Source organism: Diprion similis, chromosome 5 (assembly GCF_021155765.1).
Source record: "Diprion similis isolate iyDipSimi1 chromosome 5, iyDipSimi1.1, whole genome shotgun sequence".
Classification (NCBI taxonomy): domain Eukaryota; kingdom Metazoa; phylum Arthropoda; class Insecta; order Hymenoptera; family Diprionidae; genus Diprion; species Diprion similis.
This window is the reverse complement of record NC_060109.1, coordinates 6,401,465-6,426,761: the sequence shown is the minus strand read 5'-3', so window position 1 is coordinate 6,426,761 and position 25,297 is coordinate 6,401,465. Positions and strand designations below refer to the sequence as shown.

The 25,297-nt window shown below is 41.2% G+C and overlaps 2 protein-coding genes across 2 annotated transcripts; one reads left to right on the top strand and one right to left on the bottom strand.

Annotated features, from left to right (window-relative positions):
- Positions 1–2,906: 2,906 nt before the first annotated feature.
- On the top strand, positions 2,907–6,280 carry LOC124406244. The gene is made up of 4 exons (XM_046881597.1): positions 2,907–3,744; positions 3,828–4,010; positions 4,065–4,282; positions 4,454–6,280. The coding sequence occupies exons 1-4, from the start codon at positions 2,907–2,909 to the stop codon at positions 6,278–6,280; spliced, it is 3,066 nt and encodes a 1,021-aa protein (XP_046737553.1).
- Positions 6,281–20,333: 14,053 nt separating this feature from the next.
- On the bottom strand, positions 20,334–23,707 carry LOC124406243. The gene is made up of 4 exons (XM_046881596.1): positions 22,870–23,707; positions 22,604–22,786; positions 22,332–22,549; positions 20,334–22,160 (listed from the first exon to the last, which is right to left on the bottom strand). Exons 1-4 carry the CDS (start codon positions 23,705–23,707, stop codon positions 20,334–20,336), a joined length of 3,066 nt encoding a protein of 1,021 aa, XP_046737552.1.
- Between the last annotated feature and the right edge of the window lie 1,590 nt (positions 23,708–25,297).

Genomic DNA, 25,297 nt, shown 5'->3' with positions numbered 1-25,297 from the left:
TTTTATTATCTTTAAACGTAGATTCTCGCCCAGCTTCGTTTAAAACTCTTTGCACAGCAACTTTAACTTCATCTGCATGCATCGGAAAGCCTAATCTAGCTTTACCCAGAATCCATTTTTCTATACGATTCTCTTCGTCACTTGATAATATGGTTTCCGGGCCTTTCTTTGCAAGCAACGGAATATTGTCCTTGATTTTAGAAAATAGTGTGGATCTAGGAATATTTGTTTCAGCAGCCACTTTCCTAAAAGACTCTCCATTTCTGCATCTTTCAAGGGCTTTTCTCAAGTCACTATCAGAATACTGGTATAATTTGTATACTCGTCCGATTTTTGACATCCAAATAACAAACAATATTCATTTATGTAGATTAATACAGTCATTTTGTCAATTCGTAATCGACAAGATATATACTTGGGTACCTAGACAAACTCATATTCGCATAAGCCGCGACCTTGTCCATTTATTGGTTTTGAGGTTATGAATTCATAGCCATTAGATGGACAGCGAATATACGAATATGTCATATATTTTCTAAATTATTGTTAAAATAGTTAGTAGCCACTTTAAATGCAAGTGTAATGACGTATGACTTACCCCTCCAATTGATACTGTAACGCTTATTTCTAGCAAAAAGCCGACGCGTCCACAGAGCAAGTCTTACTAGCGAGCACGTTTCGCGGGCATCGCAGCGTGAGGTCGAACGTTGATATTTTTATTGTGCGAAATTTAAAAGTTGAAGAAAAACTGTTGTTAGAAATGCATAATTGAGAGTTTAGTTTTATTGATACAAAAAACATTCAATCGTGTTGTACTGTTGAAAAATCGTCATAATTAATTTATTGACGAAGTGTCTATCTACTGGTCGGTGTCCATCTATTGGGCTTACTACTCTAGTTTCAAGTGGACGTAATAATAACAATTTCAATATAAATTTTGATTAACTTCCGATTTCCATCTGATAATAATTGATCGTTTTCATATTATTAACCGCAAGTGAAACATTCGAACATTTCAGACAATAACTTTCAGTAAAACAACACAAATTCTAAATTCGCGAAGACTAAGTTGCCGAATATCATCGTAACAAATACCATTGAACTACTCGTACCGATCGAAGGTGTGGCTGTGCTCCAGAATATCACTGACGCTGACCGACATGGCCCAACGGCACTCAGTCTCGCCATCATTATCAAAAAATAAGTCAATTCGAGCAGTTCCTCCTCCAACATTTTCTAAATCATAATTTCATTGAATTATGAATATTACCTTTCTATGTGTAACGGATCGTTCTCAGTAGTAATAGTAATAGTATGTTGGTTGAGTGTGAGGTGTGCGTGCGTCCGTGTGACCGGCCTAAGCTGACTTAACGTAGATATGTTGGTTCTGGCTCAACGCGCGCGCGTGTATGTGTGTGTATGTGTGCGAGCGTGTGCGTGTGCGTGTGAGTGTGCGTGTGTGTGTGTGTGTGGTTCTCAACCCGCGGTTCTCAACCCCCGTGAGTGTTACTATCAGTGGGTGATTACCATCAGTGAGTGCAATGGTAAGTAGAACCCTGGCCAGCTGCCCAATTAATACACGCCGGGGGCCTCTCCGCATAATCCTGTCGTTTTTTCGCGATTTAGCACATTCAAAAATAACACGATCCCTCAGATTTTTTCGCCCCACTGCAACATTAACATCATGTGAAAGCAGTTTTCCAGAAAAAATACGCAGTTGCAAAATCTTTCATCATGTCAGACTTCCATCTGAACCCCAACGTCCGGGTAGTTGCGACCCGAATCGACTGGACCGATCGGCTAACCCGCGAGCCCCTGCGAAAACCCTTTGCCCAACAGTGGGCTCGAGTTCGTTGCGGCACTGTTAGCGTTGTTGGCACATGGTACATAATTGTTGGTACATAACCAGGCTACATTGGCCTGCGCTGTTTCATCACCCAGTGAGTAGAAACAACACCTTTAAATCATCTGTCATCAAAATTGTAAACTCATAGGATTTTTTCAGTTCCGACAAATCCCAATTTCACAACAATGTACTATTCCACATCTCATATGTTGAACCCAACTCGTTTACGTGTCGAGTTTGTGGAGACAGCTTATTCGAAACAACCTGATCAACAGAGGGTTGTACCAAGTGCGACGAAGTGATGACGAAATTAAAACATATTGTCAAAAGTATCAACTTTCTGTTTTGATGCAGGAAGTGTAGGAACACGCCTCCACACATTCCCCTTAAAATATAATTTCTGCAGTATCATTTCCGGCCTCAAGCTCAAAGGCCACTCAATGTCAATACATTGTCTTGCAGTCGGCAATTACACAACGCTTCTGCTACCGCTGAACGGCTTCCCCCACCACTCCTCACCGCAATATGAAATGCTGCACTGCTATCTCGCATCCTCACAGTGTATTACTACAAGTTCGTTGCCTATCACTTCTACGCCGGCAATATATATCAAGGTGAAAATCGATTCTTTCTTCCACCAATTTTTCTGAACGTGCGCCATCAGTGCTATAAACAAGTTATACGTGATCATTCAATCCGACCGCGATCTCTAGGAACTGCATATTTCAAATCAACGTGCAACAACTTGATTGATTTTCCCCAATACTGCCACAAGTGTCACATTTCCCTGCTCACGCAATCTGACGAGCCGGCTCGTTGCGAACCACGCATCCCATCACAGTCATCAGCGATATCCAGATTCAAAGACATCGAGTGGGATCCAATATACTTTTTTTACCAGGATCTCTCCGTAGTCGATGAATATATTTACGTTAGAGCTGCTAATGAGAACTATAGCATAATTGCTAATACTTTGCGCGAAGAGTAGCTGCGAGTTGAATCGTACATTGTATCACGAGTGCTGTTCATATAATTTTCGCAACAGTTTTTTGGAGGCACAATGGCAAACCGGTTCGACGAGTTTCATACCGTAATTGATAAATTAGACATTGCATACCAGCGACTCACTACGGACTCCAATGAAGATCTCGCTTCGCAGTGGAACACTATTAGTCTCAAACTTCTAAAAACCCTCAACGACTTTTACAGAGATCGAACCACCAGTTTTGCCGATATACGGAAGATTCAGACTCTCATTGTTAAATTGACCTCTCAACGTGCTGTGTCAAACCCTTCAATTCGAGGCGGCTCGCACGACGCTCCGGCCATTCAATGGAATGATTTGGAATCTGCGTTCGAGAAGCTTTTGATCACCGGAGTAATCACCAACGTTCGAATCGGCGATCTAAAACTATTCCTCACAGCTGCATACACAGTTATTTTCGAGAAACTCAACACATTGCTTCGCCAGCATCACCATCTGAAAGTCAACACCACGCTATCTGCAACTTTTGTCCTGGATGTGAAATCCGAAACAAAATTCTTCCATACGAAGAACGCCACTCTTCAAACAACCTCGAATCTGGCGGAATGGTACGAAGAGTATGTTGCATCACCTCTACTGGCTCAAATCGAAGAATTTCAGGAGCGCGATAGTGGCTGGGCCTTGATTAGTATACATGACTTATTAGTTAACATTGAAAAGTATGAGCCGTTGGTAGGTTCGATGTGGATAAACTTGCCGAGCGATATTAAGGTTAAAAAAGCCGTGGTTAATGTTCAAAATGCCGATAACGCTTGTTTTGCTTGGGCTTGCGTATCCGCTCGACATCCTGCTGCTTCACACGTGAATCGAGTAACTTACTACCCCCATTACAATCAAGTATTCAATTTCACTGGTATCAAATTCCCTACAAAATTAAATTACATTCCGAAATTTGAGAAACTTGATAATATTTCCGTGAATGTATATATTCTGAAGAAAGGGGGAAGCGGCATCAAGTCGTACCACTACTCATCAGTCGGTATGAAAACCCAAATATCGAACACAACAACTTGCTCATGCTACACGATGAAAACTTTGACGATGAATTCTCCCATGAAAGAACACACTTCTGTTGGATTAAAAATTTATCGCGACGAGTCAATCGTCAATTAAACGCACGTACGGATGCAATCCATGTTTGTAATCGATGTTTACATTTTTTCTACTCCGAAGCAAAATTGCTCGCGCACAGGCTTGGTTGCAGTCCAGATACACCTTGTAAACTCACGCTTCCAGATCAGTTCAACAAGTGGTTACAGTTTGTGAATTACTCGAACAAAATGCAAGTACCATACATAGTTTACGCAGATTTTGAGTGTTTGTTGGAGAAATCCTCACAGTCTTCTGAATCATCGCATACGAAGATATATCAGAAACATGTACCATATAGCGTAGGTTATTATTTTAAATGTAGTCACGATGAGTCGCTATCATATTACAATTCCTATCGAAGTGTCGATTGTCAGAAATGGTTAGCCCATCATTTACATGGAATCGCAGTCAGGGTAGCTGAGTACTTCAATCAAAAGAAACCTATGTATCAATTGTCTGGTCAACAATAGGCTGAATTCGAAAACGCTGAAGTATGTCACATTTGCGAGCTAAAATTTGTGCATCTAAATGATCGCGTGACGGATCATTGTCATGTTAGAGGACTATATCGTGGGCCTGCACATTCAAATTGTAATCTGAATTACAAACTCAATCGCACCGTACCCGTTGTGTTCCACAACTTGAGTGGTTACGATGCGCACTTCATAATCGATGAATTGGCTAATATTAAATCATCCTCGCTCAGTGTTCTACCAATTACTAAAGAAAAGTACATAGCATTCACCCAGACGTTTCACAGCCTCGCCGTAAGACTTCAATTCATCGATTCTTATCGGCGTATGAGTTCGAGTTTAGCCGAACTAAGTTCTTACCTGCGGCACAATGATTTAACGAATTTGAAATGTCAACTCCCCAACGCCACAGATTCGCAATTCAATCTTCTAACCCGCAAAGGGATATTTCCGTATGATTACGTGACCGAAGCTGACCGACTGAACGAACGCTCATTACCCTCGAAAGAATCATTTTATAACGTATTGAACGACCAAAATATTGAAGACGAAGACTATGCTCATGCACAGAACGTTTGGCACAGTTTTAATAGTGATTTGTATCTGAAAATTGACGTAATGCTCCTCCCAGACGTCTTTCAAAATTTCCGCGATAATTGCCTTCGAATATATAAGCTAGATCCAGCACACTACTGTACCTTACCCGGTTTTACTTGGGATTGCATGCTTTTCAACACCAAAATTCAGCTGGAATTGCTAACGGACGTTGATATGCTGCTGTTCATTGGAGGAGGCTTGCGTGGAGGATTGAGTCAATGCTCGAATCGATACAGTAAAGCGAATAATAAATGTATGACAGATTACAATCCGCAGTTGGAAACCAAATCATTGCTCTACTTAGACGTAAATAATTTATATGGTTGGGCGATGTCTCAGTACCTGCATTGTAGAAATTTTGAATGGGTGCATCGAGTACATGATTTTGATTTCATGCACGTTGGCGAAGAGTCTGATGATGGATACATATTGGAGGTAGATTTCGAATATCCCACCAATGTTTACGTATTACATCAAGACTTACCCTTTTGTCCAAATCATCAAAAACCCCCCGGTGGGAAAACTCCGAAACTTTTAGCTACGTTGCAGAACAAGACACGTTATGTTATACATCATCGTAATTTGCAACAGTGTGTGACAAACGGTTTGATATTGCGTAAAATTCATAGAATATTGAAATTCAAACAATCAGCATGGTTAAAGAGTTATATTGATTTGAACACGGCGTTAAGAGCCAAAAGTGCTAACAAATTCGAACAGAATCTGTACAAACTGATGAACAACGCGGTATTTGGTAAAACGATGGAAAATGTTCGTAAATATTCCGACGTCAAGTTAGCGCAAAAATGGCATGGACGTTGCGGTGCCAAAGCACTAATATCGCGACCAAATTTCCACAGTCGAAGTATATTCGATGAAAATTTCGTTGTGATACAGCTGAACAGGCTCGGAGTGATATTTAACAAGCCAATTTACGCCGGAATGGCCATTCTAGTTTTATCCAAAATTTGCGTCTACGACTTTCATTATTTTTTCATGTTACCAAAGTTGAAATCAAATTGTAAGTTAATGTATACCGATACGGATAGTCTTATTTATGAAATAAAATCTTGCGACGTTTATGAATTCATTCGCAACAATATTGACAGATTCGACACCAGCGATTATCCTGCGGATAATATTTATAAAATCCCTCAGGTCAACATAAAAGTTGTAGGACTAATAAAGGATGAGAGAAATGGCGAAATAATGACTGAATTTGTCTAATTGCGATCCAAAATGTATGCGACGCGAATGGATGACAATAAGATCGCGAAGAGAGCAAAAGGTGTGAAAAATAATGTATTGAACAATCGAATAACTTTCGAAAATTATCTCGACTGCCTTAACCAACACGAGAGTATTTCAAAAACGCAGCGAACCATTCGTTCGAATCTGCATAAAGTGTATTCAATTCGACAATTGAAACTTGCTTTAAGCCATCACGATAATAAGTGATATTTACTACCCGATAGTACAAACACGTTACCCTGGGGACATGTAAAAATTACACCATCTGTATAGAAATAATATTTATTTAACAAAAAATATAAACACGATGTGAATAAAACGACTACAATGCATTGTCTTTATTTATCCAAGAATTATGTGATTTATCCAGACCCAACCACTTCCTTTTCTCTTCAAAACTTTCTCCACTAAATATATGTCGGGATATTTCACGGAATGCAGTTCTTGTTCACAGAAATCTCCCTCGATTGGGTTTGACTGCTGATCTATCAGAAGATAAGTTCGCGGATTTGTGTTTTGTACTTTTTGAATCTTAAAAATTTCGGTCGACCAATTTGGTGTGTAACCTTTTGCGAATATCGTCTTGTACTTGCTAACTCTTACGAAATCGCCCACTTTATAATTTGCTGGCTTAACTTGTTTAACGTTGCTGTAGACTGTTGCGAGTAACTGATTTGTATTTTTACGTTTCACTTTTATCGGTGCCATACCCGTGGTACGATGTTTGCTCTTATTGTATTCCGCCACCAACTGTTGTATATTATCAATCCATTTGTATGATCCGTTCAGGCTGAATGATCGCCACATTTTATCCTTGAGTGTGCGATTCCAACGTTCTATCACCGATGCCTTCATAGCGCTGTAGATTGAGTAATGGTTGATGTTGTGCTTTTTTATTAAATTTTTTAATTCGGCATTGAAAAATTCTTTACCGTCGTCCGACTGAAGATTCTTAGGTGAACGGCCGCTTTGAAGAACTTCTTTAAATCCGTCGACAACCGATTGAGCACACTTATTTTTCAGTGCCACAGCCCACGCGAATTTGGATAACACGTCGATGACCGTTAGAATGTAATTGATATTTTGATTTATTTTGACATACTGCCGCATTTCGACCAAATCCGCTTGCCACAAGTCATCAAAGCCTTTCACGATCACTCGTCGGCGCTTAAAGTTACGACGAGCCGGTGCATGCAGCTCTCTGACCAGCTGTATTTTCTCCCCACTCATTCTTCAAAAATAATATTAGCTTCACGTAATTCCTCCACTATTGAGATAATCTCATTCGTGTTAGCCGTGTTACCAGCAGCCTCGGAATGACTCAATAACCACAACCTGTCCACCAACTCGTTTGGATCATCCCAATATGTATACGCTAATCGAGAATTCTTTCGCACGATATGTTTACTGGTGTTGAGACCTTCGCCGAGTGCCGAGCGACTTGGAAATAACTTGCGTATAATGTTCCGATATTTGTAGGATTTATTCCCGCATACTTGACCAGTTTTTAGATAGCCTCTTTTGTGGGCATTTGTCGAATCTATGATGTCGCGATATTTACGAAAATCATCATCCGTGTAAATATCTTCGTCGGGGATTTTCTTAAACATGAGTTCCAATGTACCCGGAGTTGTTTTGAATCGCATGTTTTTAACGTAAAAATGATCTAGCTCAAATTCAATCGTTGAGTCACCAATCATGAAACCAGGGGCCCCATCATTGTTCACAAATCTAATTCCGTTAACCGAATCCATTGTATTTGCCGTATCGCGAATTGAATTCATTATATAATTCTTGGCCAAAGTGCCAAAGTTTTCCTCGAACGCGCGTTCCATGTGCATTGAAGTATCAGGGTCAGCCATCTGCTCCATCAACGCCGACCACGGCGATTCCGTATGAGATTCGGTGACTGGCGTCGTGTAAGCCGTTTCACGCAAGATGGGAATAGTTCGCTCAATCGTAACGTTCGCGTGATCTTTGATATCACTGCTTCCACGTGTATTAGGTGTAGATTTCTCCAGACCCACTCTGCGTTGAAATACTTTCCTGATAAGCGATTGATTCGGTTTTTGTATGCGATATTCTGAGTTTGGAGTCTGTTTGTAATAGTCCCAAGCCATACTATTATCCAATTCATCATCATCATCATCATTTTCAGCAAACACTTCATGCTTTATAGCATCCACTTTGAACTCAGATGCCTTTGCTATAGCAGTCAGCGGCTCAACAATCGGTTTAAAAGTTCTCTCCATCGCTTCGCTGTCGGCTATGCGATCAGTTTTCAATGCTTGATATTTCTTCCTCACCGCATCGCTTGCTTCCACTATATTGCGCTTTAAATCGGTCTCAGATTCCGTTGTCTTCAGCATACTTGAAGATGTTATAGGCACACATTCAGACGTAACACTGTAACCTCAGGCGGGTTACATCACGTTTTTATGATAAATTCATCGAACCCTCTGCGATATCGGCCGGAATTCATAGGACTATCTTTATCAATCGTAAGAAATCCATACTTCGAACGCCAGCAGATGGAGCATAATTTTTCAAATTCAACATACTTCATATTTGTATTCACATGATCATCGAATACATGCCGCAAGTTCTTAGCGTCTTGTTTGAAAAGAATTATGAAGTTTGCATTGTCACCAATCAGATGTTTGGGGATTCTTGTGTATGTTTGACACAGATAGAAACAATCAACTGATTTATGTCGACCCATGCAGAAATATTCCCTAACCACGTCCTGCTTATCACAGGCAATATCGTCGAAAATAAAAATCGTGTTCGGCTTGGATTGCTTTACCGGAATTACGTCACAATTGTTGGAATAGGTAAGATAGGACACACCAGGTACACGATTCAAGACCTTGCGTAAATATTCATATTTTGGCTGTGCCAAAGACTTGGAATATATGTATACATTCTGGAAACGTAATCCGTTGGGATTAATGAGAAGGCTGATAACTACGTTGGTTTTTCCGCAATTCGAAGGTCCGCAAATAATACTTCTTACGGATGTCGGTAATAGTTTACCGTGGCGATTAATTTTTGACACATGTTGCACGTCGTTGTCCAAATTTTTGATTGGTAAAGTGACGGACTGTTTCATAAATTTCATGTTGTTGCATGAGTCTCAGTGGGCGAATACATACTGATCAGTTGTTTTTCGGACGCTTGATAGCACACATGCCCAGAGGACGAGGAATGTTAAATACCGCAATCAATAACTTACCCATTGAGCTACATCTACCGGGTCATCAGTTCTGCGGTCCTGGAACCCGTTTGCAGCAGCGTCTTGCCAGCGGTCAAACGGGAGTGAATTTGTTGGACAAAGCCTGTCGAGAACATGATATTGCCTATGCGAAAAGTAAAGATCTAAAATTTAGACACGAGGCTGATGAAAGGTTGGCTCAGGCAGCGTTGCAACGCAGTCGTGACAAGGAAGCAAAGTGGACAGAACGTGCAGCAGGTTGGGCAGTTAACATAACCATGCTTACTAAAGTCAAACTTGGTATGGGTATTAGAAAACCCTCGATACGTGCTGCTATAATATCCGCGCGTCAAGCGGTGAAAAAGTTTAAACCGACGGACAAAGGGGGCGCGATACGCATAGCGCTCAAAGCAGCGAAACAGGCAATTGGAGGGGATAAGAAGAATGGTAAATTGCCCAGAGTGTTGAAGGTTGCAAAGTACGGTGGTTTTCTACCGCTATTAATACCTATATTCGCGGGCCTATCAGCCGCGGGATCGTTGGCAGGTGGGGCAGCAGGCATTGCTGAAGCGGTGAATGATGCGTCGAGCGCGGCTAAAAAATTGGAAGAAAACGAACGTCACAATGAGACAATGGAGGCTATCGCATTGGGTGGACGTGGTAGGGGACTTCATTCAGCACCTTACAAGAAAGGATGGGGGCTATTCTTGAAATCAACCAACAAGCTAAAAAAAAACTCCAAAACGTGAAACTTCCGTAAGGGGTTACTACAGACCGTGAACTGTGGAAATTTGCCAAAATGATGAAAATATCACATTTCCGGGGTATTTTCATGCGGAACAATTTACCGAAACGAATCGGAGTTCGCGAGAGCGGAATCATAAATTTAGATAGTGATGCGGGAGTGGGGACACATTGGGTGGCTTATAAAAAAATTGGACACAATGTGTATTATTACGAAAGTTTTGGCAATTTACCACCGCCAAACGAAGTTGTGCGATACTTCGGTGGAAGGAATGTTATCTGGTACAATCATGGCAGGCATCAGTCTGACAACGCATCCAATTGCGGAGACTTGTGTTCGAAATTTCTCTCAGCGAAGGAATAATGTCTATAACCTTCACGTTAACGGGTAATACATCGACCCTGAGTGCGAATTACCTTCCACCAATAATTCTAAATCACCGCAAATCGTATTCAATGGGACTGGTCACGTTTTAATCATACAATTCAACACCCAACATTGATGAAACATGCAACAGCTTGGGTTATAATTACAATAATCGAATTACTACACCAATAATTCTAAATCACCGCAAATCGTATTCAATGGGACTGGTCACGTTTTAATCATACAATTCAACACCCAACATTGATGAAACATGCAACAGCTTGGGTTATAATTACAATAATCAAATTACTACACCGACGGGGTCGTATACCATTGAGGATGTAAACAAATATCTGCAAAAACATATGGAATACGTGATTGATGTTTCACAAAATGTTAGCGCTGGTAAAAAGGTGGTCGAAGGACCACACATAATAATTCGAGCCAACAATAATACACTTAAATCGGAAGTTTGGTGTAGATGGGACATTGATTTCTTGGATGGTAACTCGATAGCGTCATTGTTAGGGTTTGATGATGGTGAGATACGTAAAGCAGGGGAATGGCACGAGTCGACAAACCCGATAAAAATATCTAAAGTTAATTCCATTGAAGTGGAGTGTAGCGTAACATATGGCGCATTCAGCAATAGTTCGCAGGCTCACACGATACACGAATTTTCGCCAGACGTTCCGCCAGGTTATAAAATTTCGGAATCGCCCCGGAGCATCATCTACATGCCGGTGAGTGTTCGCGTGATTGACAACATAACGCTGAGTATATCAGTCGATCGTTGCAATTTACGCAACGTTAAGCTGTTTCTGAACAGCGATTCATATCCATATGAGAATCTAAACGTAAGCTGTAAAAATGAACAATTTGCTCTACTGTACGATATGTATGCTAAGTTCCAGAATTCATATTATGGAAATGAGAATAGACCGATTCTGGACATGCAAACATACGTCAAGGATGCGCCAATAATAGTGATAGATTGTTCGCGACAAAATGAATCTATAAAAAGTGCTACAGTTGACATACGAATAGAATTTGAGAGCGAAACGGATATAGAGGATGGCACGGCTGCATATTGTCTCATACTGCACGATCGAATCGTCGAGTACACACCTCTAACGAACGTTGTTCGGAAATTGCTGTAATGGATTGTATGTTCGTGGATGTGCAGGGATTTATCGGCGTTTGGAATAATTTCGTGGTGAAAGAAGTCGCATTTCATGAGAACACAGCAGAGACCATGAGCCATTACATATTTCGAGATCCATACGCCTGGAACCTGTTGTCGAATGAACTGCGGCATCAAGTGAAGTATCTTACGCATAATCATCATGGATTCCGGTGGACAGATGGTTTTACAACTTATGGCAACTTGAGGAGGATTATACGCGATCACCTGGGCAGAACGCCGCTGGTGCTTGTCAAGGGATTGGAAAAAATTCGTTGGTTGGAGGAATATGCGGAAAGTTTGAATGCAGTGGATATGATGGAACTGGGCTGTCCAGCGATTGGAATGTTAAGGAAATCCTACGACAAGAAGATGGATGATTGCAGCTTTCATTCAGGGATTTGTGCGTTTGAAAACGTACAACTCATGAGACTGTGGTACAATGAAAATCAGGATAAGAGTAATTTCGATGAATGAAATAAATGTACACTGATTGTTAAAAAATAAAAAATTGATCATATTTTAATAAAGTTTTTTATTCAATCAATACATTATTATCAATAAGGTTTAAATTTGTTTTTTGAGTGGTTCGGCGTTTGCGTTCTGGTTTGCTGCCGGGGAGTTTGCGGATTCGGGAGATGACTTTCGCAGTCAGGTCACCCAAAAGCTGATATTCGGGAGAGCTTCGGTTGGTTGTGAACTGCATGTTGGACAGAGCGATTCGCCACCAGTCAGTCTTATCAGTTCGTAGAATATCCTTGGTATTGTAGATTTTAATTTGGACGGTTACCTCTCCGTTTCCGACGTCGTTGTTGAGAGAACAGGAATGTGTGTCGGTGAGTAGTTTGATGGATTCGGGAATACCAGTCTTCGGCTCGTTCTCCGGTAATACATCCCATTCGGGTAGCAGTTGACTCAAACCAACGTCTTCGAAAAATGAGTTGTTCGATGCGGTTGTTGGCTCATCGAGTAAGTTTGTCTGTGACAAAAATAATTCATTGGTTAGGATGCGATCAACGCCGGCGGCGCGGTGTATATTTACCAATTCTTGCAGTTCAGCCATTGCGTGTAGATTGTTCAGCTTGCGTGGAGATCGTTCAGCTTGCGGAGTGATTGTGACTTCGGGTGGTGTATGATGAAGTTTATATATACAGGGGAAAATGGTGGTGGGAGTATGAAACAATTATGGCTGTGGGCAATAACTCACGTGAGGACGTTCTGCATATAATGTAATTCTTTTGCATACGGAAGCAGAGCATATGAATGACTGATTATAAACCTGCATTGAGCGGAAAATTAATGGCGGGGTAATCGACTATTAGGAGGCGGAAGTTGATGACCTCTGAGCTTGAGGCCGGAAATGATACTGCAGACATTATATTTTTAGGGGAATGTGCGAGTGCGGTGTTGGAGGCGTGTTCCGACGTTGAATTGAAAGTAAAAATGAATACTTTCGGCAATATGTTTTAATTTCACCATCACTTCGTCGCACTTGGTACAACCCTCTGTTGGCCGGGTTGTTTCGAATAAGCTGTCTCCACAAACTCGACACGTCAACGAGTCAGGTTTCACGAACGATATGTGGAATAGCACATTGTTGTCAAAGAGTTCTATGTTGGCGCTGCAAAAGTGATGTTTTGTAAGCGATTTTGATGGTAGATGATTTTTAAGGCGTTGTGTATACTCACTGGACGACGAAACATCGCAGGCAAATGTAGCCTGGTACATTTTTTCCTCGGACGGCACCAACTGTGCCGCAACGAACTCGAGCCCACTGCTGGGCAAAGTGTTCTCGCAGAGGCTCGCCGGTGAGCCGCCTAAGGCCGGTCCAGTCGAGTTGGGCCGAAACTACACCGACGTTGTTTTTCAGATGGAAGTCTGACATGATGAAAGAGATTTTTTATCTGCGGATTTCTGCGGGCGAACTGCTTGTGTGTGTGTGCGTGCGTGTGTGTGTGTGTATGAACCGGCGTTGATCGCATCCTAACCAATGAATTATTTTTGTCACAGACAAACTTACTCGATGAGCCAACAACCGCATCGAACAACTCATTTTTCGAAGACGTTGGTTTGAGTCAACTGCTACCCGAATGGGATGTATTACCGGAGAACGAGCCGAAGACTGGTATTCCCGAATCCATCAAACTACTCACCGACACACATTCCTGTTCTCTCAACAACGACGTCGGAAACGGAGAGGTAACCGTCCAAATTAAAATCTACAATACCAAGGATATTCTACGAACTGATAAGACTGACTGGTGGCGAATCGCTCTGTCCAACATGCAGTTCACAACCAACCGAAGCTCTCCCGAATATCAGCTTTTGGGTGACCTGACTGCGAAAGTCATCTCCCGAATCCGCAAACTCCCCGGCAGCAAACCAGAACGCAAACGCCGAACCACTCAAAAAACAAATTTAAACCTTATTGATAATAATGTATTGATTGAATAAAAAACTTTATTAAAATATGATCAATTTTTTATTTTTTAACAATCAGTGTACATTTATTTCATTCATCGAAATTACTCTTATCCTGATTTTCATTGTACCACAGTCTCATGAGTTGTACGTTTTCAAACGCACAAATCCCTGAATGAAAGCTGCAATCATCCATCTTCTTGTCGTAGGATTTCCTTAACATTCCAATCGCTGGACAGCCCAGTTCCATCATATCCACTGCATTCAAACTTTCCGCATATTCCTCCAACCAACGAATTTTTTCCAATCCCTTGACAAGCACCAGCGGCGTTCTGCCCAGGTGATCGCGTATAATCCTCCTCAAGTTGCCATAAGTTGTAAAACCATCTGTCCACCGGAATCCATGATGATTATGCGTAAGATACTTCACTTGATGCCGCAGTTCATTCGACAACAGGTTCCAGGCGTATGGATCTCGAAATATGTAATGGCTCATGGTCTCTGCTGTGTTCTCATGAAATGCGACTTCTTTCACCACGAAATTATTCCAAACGCCGATAAATCCCTGCACATCCACGAACATACAATCCATTACAGCAATTTCCGAACAACGTTCGTTAGAGGTGTGTACTCGACGATTCGATCGTGCAGTATGAGACAATATGCAGCCGTGCCATCCTCTATATCCGTTTCGCTCTCAAATTCTATTCGTATGTCAACTGTAGCACTTTTTATAGATTCATTTTGTCGCGAACAATCTATCACTATTATTGGCGCATCCTTGACGTATGTTTGCATGTCCAGAATCGGTCTATTCTCATTTCCATAATATGAATTCTGGAACTTAGCATACATATCGTACAGTAGAGCAAATTGTTCATTTTTACAGCTTACGTTTAGATTCTCATATGGATATGAATCGCTGTTCAGAAACAGCTTAACGTTGCGTAAATTGCAACGATCGACTGATATACTCAGCGTTATGTTGTCAATCACGCGAACACTCACCGGCATGTAGATGATGCTCCGGGGCGATTCCGAAATTTTATAACCTGGCGGAACGTCTGGCGAAAATTCGTGTATCGTGTGAGCCTGCGAACTATTGCTGAATGCGCCATATGTTACGCTACACTCCACTTCAATGGAATTAACTTTAGATATTTTTATCGGGTTTGTCGACTCGTGCCATTCCCCTGCTTTACGTATCTCACCATCATCAAACCCTAACAATGACGCTATCGAGTTACCATCCAAGAAATCAATGTCCCATCTACACCAAACTTCCGATTTAAGTGTATTATTGTTGGCTCGAATTATTATGTGTGGTCCTTCGACCACCTTTTTACCAGCGCTAACATTTTGTGAAACATCAATCACGTATTCCATATGTTTTTGCAGATATTTGTTTACATCCTCAATGGTATACGACCCCGTCGGTGTAGTAATTTGATTATTGTAATTATAACCCAAGCTGTTGCATGTTTCATCAATGTTGGGTGTTGAATTGTATGATTAAAACGTGACCAGTCCCATTGAATACGATTTGCGGTGATTTAGAATTATTGGTGTAGTAATTCGATTATTGTAATTATAACCCAAGCTGTTGCATGTTTCATCAATGTTGGGTGTTGAATTGTATGATTAAAACGTGACCAGTCCCATTGAATACGATTTGCGGTGATTTAGAATTATTGGTGGAAGGTAATTCGCACTCAGGGTCGATGTATTACCCGTTAACGTGAAGGTTATAGACATTATTCCTTCGCTGAGAGAAATTTCGAACACAAGTCTCCGCAATTGGATGCGTTGTCAGACTGATGCCTGCCATGATTGTACCAGATAACATTCCTTCCACCGAAGTATCGCACAACTTCGTTTGGCGGTGGTAAATTGCCAAAACTTTCGTAATAATACACATTGTGTCCAATTTTTTTATAAGCCACCCAATGTGTCCCCACTCCCGCATCACTATCTAAATTTATGATTCCGCTCTCGCGAACTCCGATTCGTTTCGGTAAATTGTTCCGCATGAAAATACCCCGGAAATGTGATATTTTCATCATTTTGGCAAATTTCCACAGTTCACGGTCTGTAGTAACCCCTTACGGAAGTTTCACGTTTTGGAGTTTTTTTTTAGCTTGTTGGTTGATTTCAAGAATAGCCCCCATCCTTTCTTGTAAGGTGCTGAATGAAGTCCCCTACCACGTCCACCCAATGCGATAGCCTCCATTGTCTCATTGTGACGTTCGTTTTCTTCCAATTTTTTAGCCGCGCTCGACGCATCATTCACCGCTTCAGCAATGCCTGCTGCCCCACCTGCCAACGATCCCGCGGCTGATAGGCCCGCGAATATAGGTATTAATAGCGGTAGAAAACCACCGTACTTTGCAACCTTCAACACTCTGGGCAATTTACCATTCTTCTTATCCCCTCCAATTGCCTGTTTCGCTGCTTTGAGCGCTATGCGTATCGCGCCCCCTTTGTCCGTCGGTTTAAACTTTTTCACCGCTTGACGCGCGGATATTATAGCAGCACGTATCGAGGGTTTTCTAATACCCATACCAAGTTTGACTTTAGTAAGCATGGTTATGTTAACTGCCCAACCTGCTGCACGTTCTGTCCACTTTGCTTCCTTGTCACGACTGCGTTGCAACGCTGCCTGAGCCAACCTTTCATCAGCCTCGTGTCTAAATTTTAGATCTTTACTTTTCGCATAGGCAATATCATGTTCTCGACAGGCTTTGTCCAACAAATTCACTCCCGTTTGACCGCTGGCAAGACGCTGCTGCAAACGGGTTCCAGGACCGCAGAACTGATGACCCGGTAGATGTAGCTCAATGGGTAAGTTATTGATTGCGGTATTTAACATTCCTCGTCCTCTGGGCATGTGTGCTATCAAGCGTCCGAAAAACAACTGATCAGTATGTATTCGCCCACTGAGACTCATGCAACAACATGAAATTTATGAAACAGTCCGTCACTTTACCAATCAAAAATTTGGACAACGACGTGCAACATGTGTCAAAAATTAATCGCCACGGTAAACTATTACCGACATCCGTAAGAAGTATTATTTGCGGACCTTCGAATTGCGGAAAAACCAACGTAGTTATCAGCCTTCTCATTAATCCCAACGGATTACGTTTCCAGAATGTATACATATATTCCAAGTCTTTGGCACAGCCAAAATATGAATATTTACGCAAGGTCTTGAATCGTGTACCTGGTGTGTCCTATCTTACCTATTCCAACAATTGTGACGTAATTCCGGTAAAGCAATCCAAGCCGAACACGATTTTTATTTTCGACGATATTGCCTGTGATAAGCAGGACGTGGTTAGGGAATATTTCTGCATGGGTCGACATAAATCAGTTGATTGTTTCTATCTGTGTCAAACATACACAAGAATCCCCAAACATCTGATTGGTGACAATGCAAACTTCATAATTCTTTTCAAACAAGACGCTAAGAACTTGCGGCATGTATTCGATGATCATGTGAATACAAATATGAAGTATGTTGAATTTGAAAAATTATGCTCCATCTGCTGGCGTTCGAAGTATGGATTTCTTACGATTGATAAAGATAGTCCTATGAATTCCGGCCGATATCGCAGAGGGTTCGATGAATTTATCATAAAAACGTGATGTAACCCGCCTGAGGTTACAGTGTTACGTCTGAATGTGTGCCTATAACATCTTCAAGTATGCTGAAGACAACGGAATCTGAGACCGATTTAAAGCGCAATATAGTGGAAGCAAGCGATGCGGTGAGGAAGAAATATCAAGCATTGAAAACTGATCGCATAGCCGACAGCGAAGCGATGGAGAGAACTTTTAAACCGATTGTTGAGCCGCTGACTGCTATAGCAAAGGCATCTGAGTTCAAAGTGGATGCTATAAAGCATGAAGTGTTTGCTGAAAATGATGATGATGATGATGAATTGGATAATAGTATGGCTTGGGACTATTACAAACAGACTCCAAACTCAGAATATCGCATACAAAAACCGAATCAATCGCTTATCAGGAAAGTATTTCAACGCAGAGTGGGTCTGGAGAAATCTACACCTAATACACGTGGAAGCAGTGATATCAAAGATCACGCGAACGTTACGATTGAGCGAACTATTCCCATCTTGCGTGAAACGGCTTACACGACGCCAGTCACCGAATCTCATACGGAATCGCCGTGGTCGGCGTTGATGGAGCAGATGGCTGACCCTGATACTTCAATGCACATGGAACGCGCGTTCGAGGAAAACTTTGGCACTTTGGCCAAGAATTATATAATGAATTCAATTCGCGATACGGCAAATACAATGGATTCGGTTAACGGAATTAGATTTGTGAACAATGATGGGGCCCCTGGTTTCATGATTGGTGACTCAACGATTGAATTTGAGCTAGATCATTTTTACGTTAAAAACATGCGATTCAAAACAACTCCGGGTACATTGGAACTCATGTTTAAGAAAATCCCCGACGAAGATATTTACACGGATGATGATTTTCGTAAATATCGCGACATCATAGATTCGACAAATGCCCACAAAAGAGGCTATCTAAAAACTGGTCAAGTATGCGGGAATAAATCCTACAAATATCGGAACATTATACGCAAGTTATTTCCAAGTCGCTCGGCACTCGGCGAAGGTCTCAACACCAGTAAACATATCGTGCGAAAGAATTCTCGATTAGCGTATACATATTGGGATGATCCAAACGAGTTGGTGGACAGGTTGTGGTTATTGAGTCATTCCGAGGCTGCTGGTAACACGGCTAACACGAATGAGATTATCTCAATAGTGGAGGAATTACGTGAAGCTAATATTATTTTTGAAGAATGAGTGGGGAGAAAATACAGCTGGTCAGAGAGCTGCATGCACCGGCTCGTCGTAACTTTAAGCGCCGACGAGTGATCGTGAAAGGCTTTGATGACTTGTGGCAAGCGGATTTGGTCGAAATGCGGCAGTATGTCAAAATAAATCAAAATATCAATTACATTCTAACGGTCATCGACGTGTTATCCAAATTCGCGTGGGCTGTGGCACTGAAAAATAAGTGTGCTCAATCGGTTGTCGACGGATTTAAAGAAGTTCTTCAAAGCGGCCGTTCACCTAAGAATCTTCAGTCGGACGACGGTAAAGAATTTTTCAATGCCGAATTAAAAAATTTAATAAAAAAGCACAACATCAACCATTACTCAATCTACAGCGCTATGAAGGCATCGGTGATAGAACGTTGGAATCGCACACTCAAGGATAAAATGTGGCGATCATTCAGCCTGAACGGATCATACAAATGGATTGATAATATACAACAGTTGGTGGCGGAATACAATAAGAGCAAACATCGTACCACGGGTATGGCACCGATAAAAGTGAAACGTAAAAATACAAATCAGTTACTCGCAACAGTCTACAGCAACGTTAAACAAGTTAAGCCAGCAAATTATAAAGTGGGCGATTTCGTAAGAGTTAGCAAGTACAAGACGATATTCGCAAAAGGTTACACACCAAATTGGTCGACCGAAATTTTTAAGATTCAAAAAGTACAAAACACAAATCCGCGAACTTATCTTCTGATAGATCAGCAGTCAAACCCAATCGAGGGAGATTTCTGTGAACAAGAACTGCATTCCGTGAAATATCCCGACATATATTTAGTGGAGAAAGTTTTGAAGAGAAAAGGAAGTGGTTGGGTCTGGATAAATCACATAATTCTTGGATAAATAAAGACAATGCATTGTAGTCGTTTTATTCACATCGTGTTTATATTTTTTGTTAAATAAATATTATTTCTATACAGATGGTGTAATTTTTACATGTCCCCAGGGTAACGTGTTTGTACTATCGGGTAGTAAATATCACTTATTATCGTGATGGCTTAAAGCAAGTTTCAATTGTCGAATTGAATACACTTTATGCAGATTCGAACGAATGGTTCGCTGCGTTTTTGAAATACTCTCGTGTTGGTTAAGGCAGTCGAGATAATTTTCGAAAGTTATTCGATTGTTCAATACATTATTTTTCACACCTTTTGCTCTCTTCGCGATCTTATTGTCATCCATTCGCGTCGCATACATTTTGGATCGCAATTAGACAAATTCAGTCATTATTTCGCCATTTCTCTCATCCTTTATTAGTCCTACAACTTTTATGTTGACCTGAGGGATTTTATAAATATTATCCGCAGGATAATCGCTGGTGTCGAATCTGTCAATATTGTTGCGAATGAATTCATAAACGTCGCAAGATTTTATTTCATAAATAAGACTATCCGTATCGGTATACATTAACTTACAATTTGATTTCAACTTTGGTAACATGAAAAAATAATGAAAGTCGTAGACGCAAATTTTGGATAAAACTAGAATGGCCATTCCGGCGTAAATTGGCTTGTTAAATATCACTCCGAGCCTGTTCAGCTGTATCACAACGAAATTTTCATCGAATATACTTCGACTGTGGAAATTTGGTCGCGATATTAGTGCTTTGGCACCGCAACGTCCATGCCATTTTTGCGCTAACTTGACGTCGGAATATTTACGAACATTTTCCATCGTTTTACCAAATACCGCGTTGTTCATCAGTTTGTACAGATTCTGTTCGAATTTGTTAGCACTTTTGGCTCTTAACGCCGTGTTCAAATCAATATAACTCTTTAACCATGCTGATTGTTTGAATTTCAATATTCTATGAATTTTACGCAATATCAAACCGTTTGTCACACACTGTTGCAAATTACGATGATGTATAACATAACGTGTCTTGTTCTGCAACGTAGCTAAAAGTTTCGGAGTTTTCCCACCGGGGGGTTTTTGATGATTTGGACAAAAGGGTAAGTCTTGATGTAATACGTAAACATTGGTGGGATATTCGAAATCTACCTCCAATATGTATCCATCATCAGACTCTTCGCCAACGTGCATGAAATCAAAATCATGTACTCGATGCACCCATTCAAAATTTCTACAATGCAGGTACTGAGACATCGCCCAACCATATAAATTATTTACGTCTAAGTAGAGCAATGATTTGGTTTCCAACTGCGGATTGTAATCTGTCATACATTTATTATTCGCTTTACTGTATCGATTCGAGCATTGACTCAATCCTCCACGCAAGCCTCCTCCAATGAACAGCAGCATATCAACGTCCGTTAGCAATTCCAGCTGAATTTTGGTGTTGAAAAGCATGCAATCCCAAGTAAAACCGGGTAAGGTACAGTAGTGTGCTGGATCTAGCTTATATATTCGAAGGCAATTATCGCGGAAATTTTGAAAGACGTCTGGGAGGAGCATTACGTCAATTTTCAGATACAAATCACTATTAAAACTGTGCCAAACGTTCTGTGCATGAGCATAGTCTTCGTCTTCAATATTTTGGTCGTTCAATACGTTATAAAATGATTCTTTCGAGGGTAATGAGCGTTCGTTCAGTCGGTCAGCTTCGGTCACGTAATCATACGGAAATATCCCTTTGCGGGTTAGAAGATTGAATTGCGAATCTGTGGCGTTGGGGAGTTGACATTTCAAATTCGTTAAATCATTGTGCCGCAGGTAAGAACTTAGTTCGGCTAAACTCGAACTCATACGCCGATAAGAATCGATGAATTGAAGTCTTACGGCGAGGCTGTGAAACGTCTGGGTGAATGCTATGTACTTTTCTTTAGTAATTGGTAGAACACTGAGCGAGGATGATTTAATATTAGCCAATTCATCGATTATGAAGTGCGCATCGTAACCACTCAAGTTGTGGAACACAACGGGTACGGTGCGATTGAGTTTGTAATTCAGATTACAATTTGAATGTGCAGGCCCACGATATAGTCCTCTAACATGACAATGATCCGTCACGCGATCATTTAGATGCACAAATTTTAGCTCGCAAATGTGACATACTTCAGCGTTTTCGAATTCAGCCTATTGTTGACCAGACAATTGATACATAGGTTTCTTTTGATTGAAGTACTCAGCTACCCTGACTGCGATTCCATGTAAATGATGGGCTAACCATTTCTGACAATCGACACTTCGATAGGAATTGTAATATGATAGCGACTCATCGTGACTACATTTAAAATAATAACCTACGCTATATGGTACATGTTTCTGATATATCTTCGTATGCGATGATTCAGAAGACTGTGAGGATTTCTCCAACAAACACTCAAAATCTGCGTAAACTATGTATGGTACTTGCATTTTGTTCGAGTAATTCACAAACTGTAACCACTTGTTGAACTGATCTGGAAGCGTGAGTTTACAAGGTGTATCTGGACTGCAACCAAGCCTGTGCGCGAGCAATTTTGCTTCGGAGTAGAAAAAATGTAAACATCGATTACAAACATGGATTGCATCCGTACGTGCGTTTAATTGACGATTGACTCGTCGCGATAAATTTTTAATCCAACAGAAGTGTGTTCTTTCATGGGAGGATTCATCGTCAAAGTTTTCATCGTGTAGCATGAGCAAGTTGTTGTGTTCGATATTTGGGTTTTCATACCGACTGATGAGTAGTGGTACGACTTGATGCCGCTTCCCCCTTTCTTCAGAATATATACATTCACGGAAATATTATCAAGTTTCTCAAATTTCGGAATGTAATTTAATTTTGTAGGGAATTTGATACCAGTGAAATTGAATACTTGATTGTAATGGGGGTAGTAAGTTACTCGATTCACGTGTGAAGCAGCAGGATGTCGAGCGGATACGCAAGCCCAAGCAAAACAAGCGTTATCGGCATTTTGAACATTAACCACGGCTTTTTTAACCTTAATATCGCTCGGCAAGTTTATCCACATCGAACCTACCAACGGCTCATACTTTTCAATGTTAACTAATAAGTCATGTATACTAATCAAGGCCCAGCCACTATCGCGCTCCTGAAATTCTTCGATTTGAGCCAGTAGAGGTGATGCAACATACTCTTCGTACCATTCCGCCAGATTCGAGGTTGTTTGAAGAGTGGCGTTCTTCGTATGGAAGAATTTTGTTTCGGATTTCACATCCAGGACAAAAGTTGCAGATAGCGTGGTGTTGACTTTCAGATGGTGATGCTGGCGAAGCAATGTGTTGAGTTTCTCGAAAATAACTGTGTATGCAGCTGTGAGGAATAGTTTTAGATCGCCGATTCGAACGTTGGTGATTACTCCGGTGATCAAAAGCTTCTCGAACGCAGATTCCAAATCATTCCATTGAATGGCCGGAGCGTCGTGCGAGCCGCCTCGAATTGAAGGGTTTGACACAGCACGTTGAGAGGTCAATTTAACAATGAGAGTCTGAATCTTCCGTATATCGGCAAAACTGGTGGTTCGATCTCTGTAAAAGTCGTTGAGGGTTTTTAGAAGTTTGAGACTAATAGTGTTCCACTGCGAAGCGAGATCTTCATTGGAGTCCGTAGTGAGTCGCTGGTATGCAATGTCTAATTTATCAATTACGGTATGAAACTCGTCGAACCGGTTTGCCATTGTGCCTCCAAAAAACTGTTGCGAAAATTATATGAACAGCACTCGTGATACAATGTACGATTCAACTCGCAGCTACTCTTCGCGCAAAGTATTAGCAATTATGCTATAGTTCTCATTAGCAGCTCTAACGTAAATATATTCATCGACTACGGAGAGATCCTGGTAAAAAAAGTATATTGGATCCCACTCGATGTCTTTGAATCTGGATATCGCTGATGACTGTGATGGGATGCGTGGTTCGCAACGAGCCGGCTCGTCAGATTGCGTGAGCAGGGAAATGTGACACTTGTGGCAGTATTGGGGAAAATCAATCAAGTTGTTGCACGTTGATTTGAAATATGCAGTTCCTAGAGATCGCGGTCGGATTGAATGATCACGTATAACTTGTTTATAGCACTGATGGCGCACGTTCAGAAAAATTGGTGGAAGAAAGAATCGATTTTCACCTTGATATATATTGCCGGCGTAGAAGTGATAGGCAACGAACTTGTAGTAATACACTGTGAGGATGCGAGATAGCAGTGCAGCATTTCATATTGCGGCGAGCAGTGGTAGGGGAAGCCTTTCGGGCGGTGACGAAGCGTTGTATAATTGCATGGTAATAATGTATTGACATGGGTAACCTTTTGAATGGCGAGGGTGAAGCGAATGCGGTGGGGAACGGTATAAGAACGTCGTTGCAAAAAAAATGCTAGATGGATTATCATTGTGAAACAAAATACGAGCGATTATGAGTCCGAGGATGAGCGATGCAGCAGACATGCGCTTGTAAGATCGGTAGAAATTGGTGCGCTTACGAAACGAATGAAGAGAGTTTGCCTGGTGAGTGCTGGGTACGCGACTGATGAACAGCTGTTGTGTCCAGGATGTGCGGATGCTTATGACATATCGGTAGAGGATGGATTGGCATTTATACGTCATTCAACTTATAGCAGCGCTGAAGATGCATCAAGTTGGCCAAATCAACCGCAGAATTGTGGATTGTGTAAGGATAGTTCGGATTTTATAATACCAAGCAGTATATGTCTATATTGCACATTAAAATAAAGAATTATTGTAACACTATATAGTTTTTATCAATTTTCTCCACGGGGCTACAAGTTATTGAGCGGTAAAAAAAATTCGCTAGAACATGACCACAGTATAGGAGTGAACAAATATTAATTTCTGTCGGGTGTAGATGTTTGATTCGTTTGAAGTCTGGACATGTATTTCATCAATCGACGGTTCTGGTCCATAAGTTGTTGTATGGTGGCAGTGTCGTTTGCAGGATTTGATAACTGGCGCTCCGGTTCGGCGGTGGTTGTTCCGATTGGAGTTGCATGTAATATGAACGTCGTAGGGGGTGATGTCGGGACCTTTGTTGAATTGTTACAATCTAGATTAAAATGATTTGTGAGTTTTTGTAATGACCGTATAATAAACTTGAGTTTCATGTCGATTTTGATCATGGCGAGAGTTTGAAAGTAAGAGTCGATGGTGAAAGGTTTTGCGACTGACTCTGAAAAAATAAGATTGGTATGGTATCAAAACTTTGGATATACTTTTTTGCACTGAATAGTGGATAATTAAGACTCACCGGCGGGTGCG

Coding starts and splice junctions, on each gene's coding strand:
- LOC124406244 (XM_046881597.1), top strand. CDS start 2,907: ATGGCAAACCGGTTCGACGAGTTTCATACCGTAATTGATAAATTAGAC. Junction 3,745..3,827: donor TCAAGTATTCAATTTCACTG/GTATCAAATTCC, acceptor TATATTCTGAAG/AAAGGGGGAAGCGGCATCAA. Junction 4,283..4,453: donor AGAAACATGTACCATATAGC/GTAGGTTATTAT, acceptor GGTCAACAATAG/GCTGAATTCGAAAACGCTGA.
- LOC124406243 (XM_046881596.1), bottom strand. CDS start 23,707: ATGGCAAACCGGTTCGACGAGTTTCATACCGTAATTGATAAATTAGAC. Junction 22,550..22,603: donor CAATCGTCAATTAAACGCAC/GTACGGATGCAA, acceptor TCTACTCCGAAG/CAAAATTGCTCGCGCACAGG. Junction 22,161..22,331: donor AGAAACATGTACCATATAGC/GTAGGTTATTAT, acceptor GGTCAACAATAG/GCTGAATTCGAAAACGCTGA.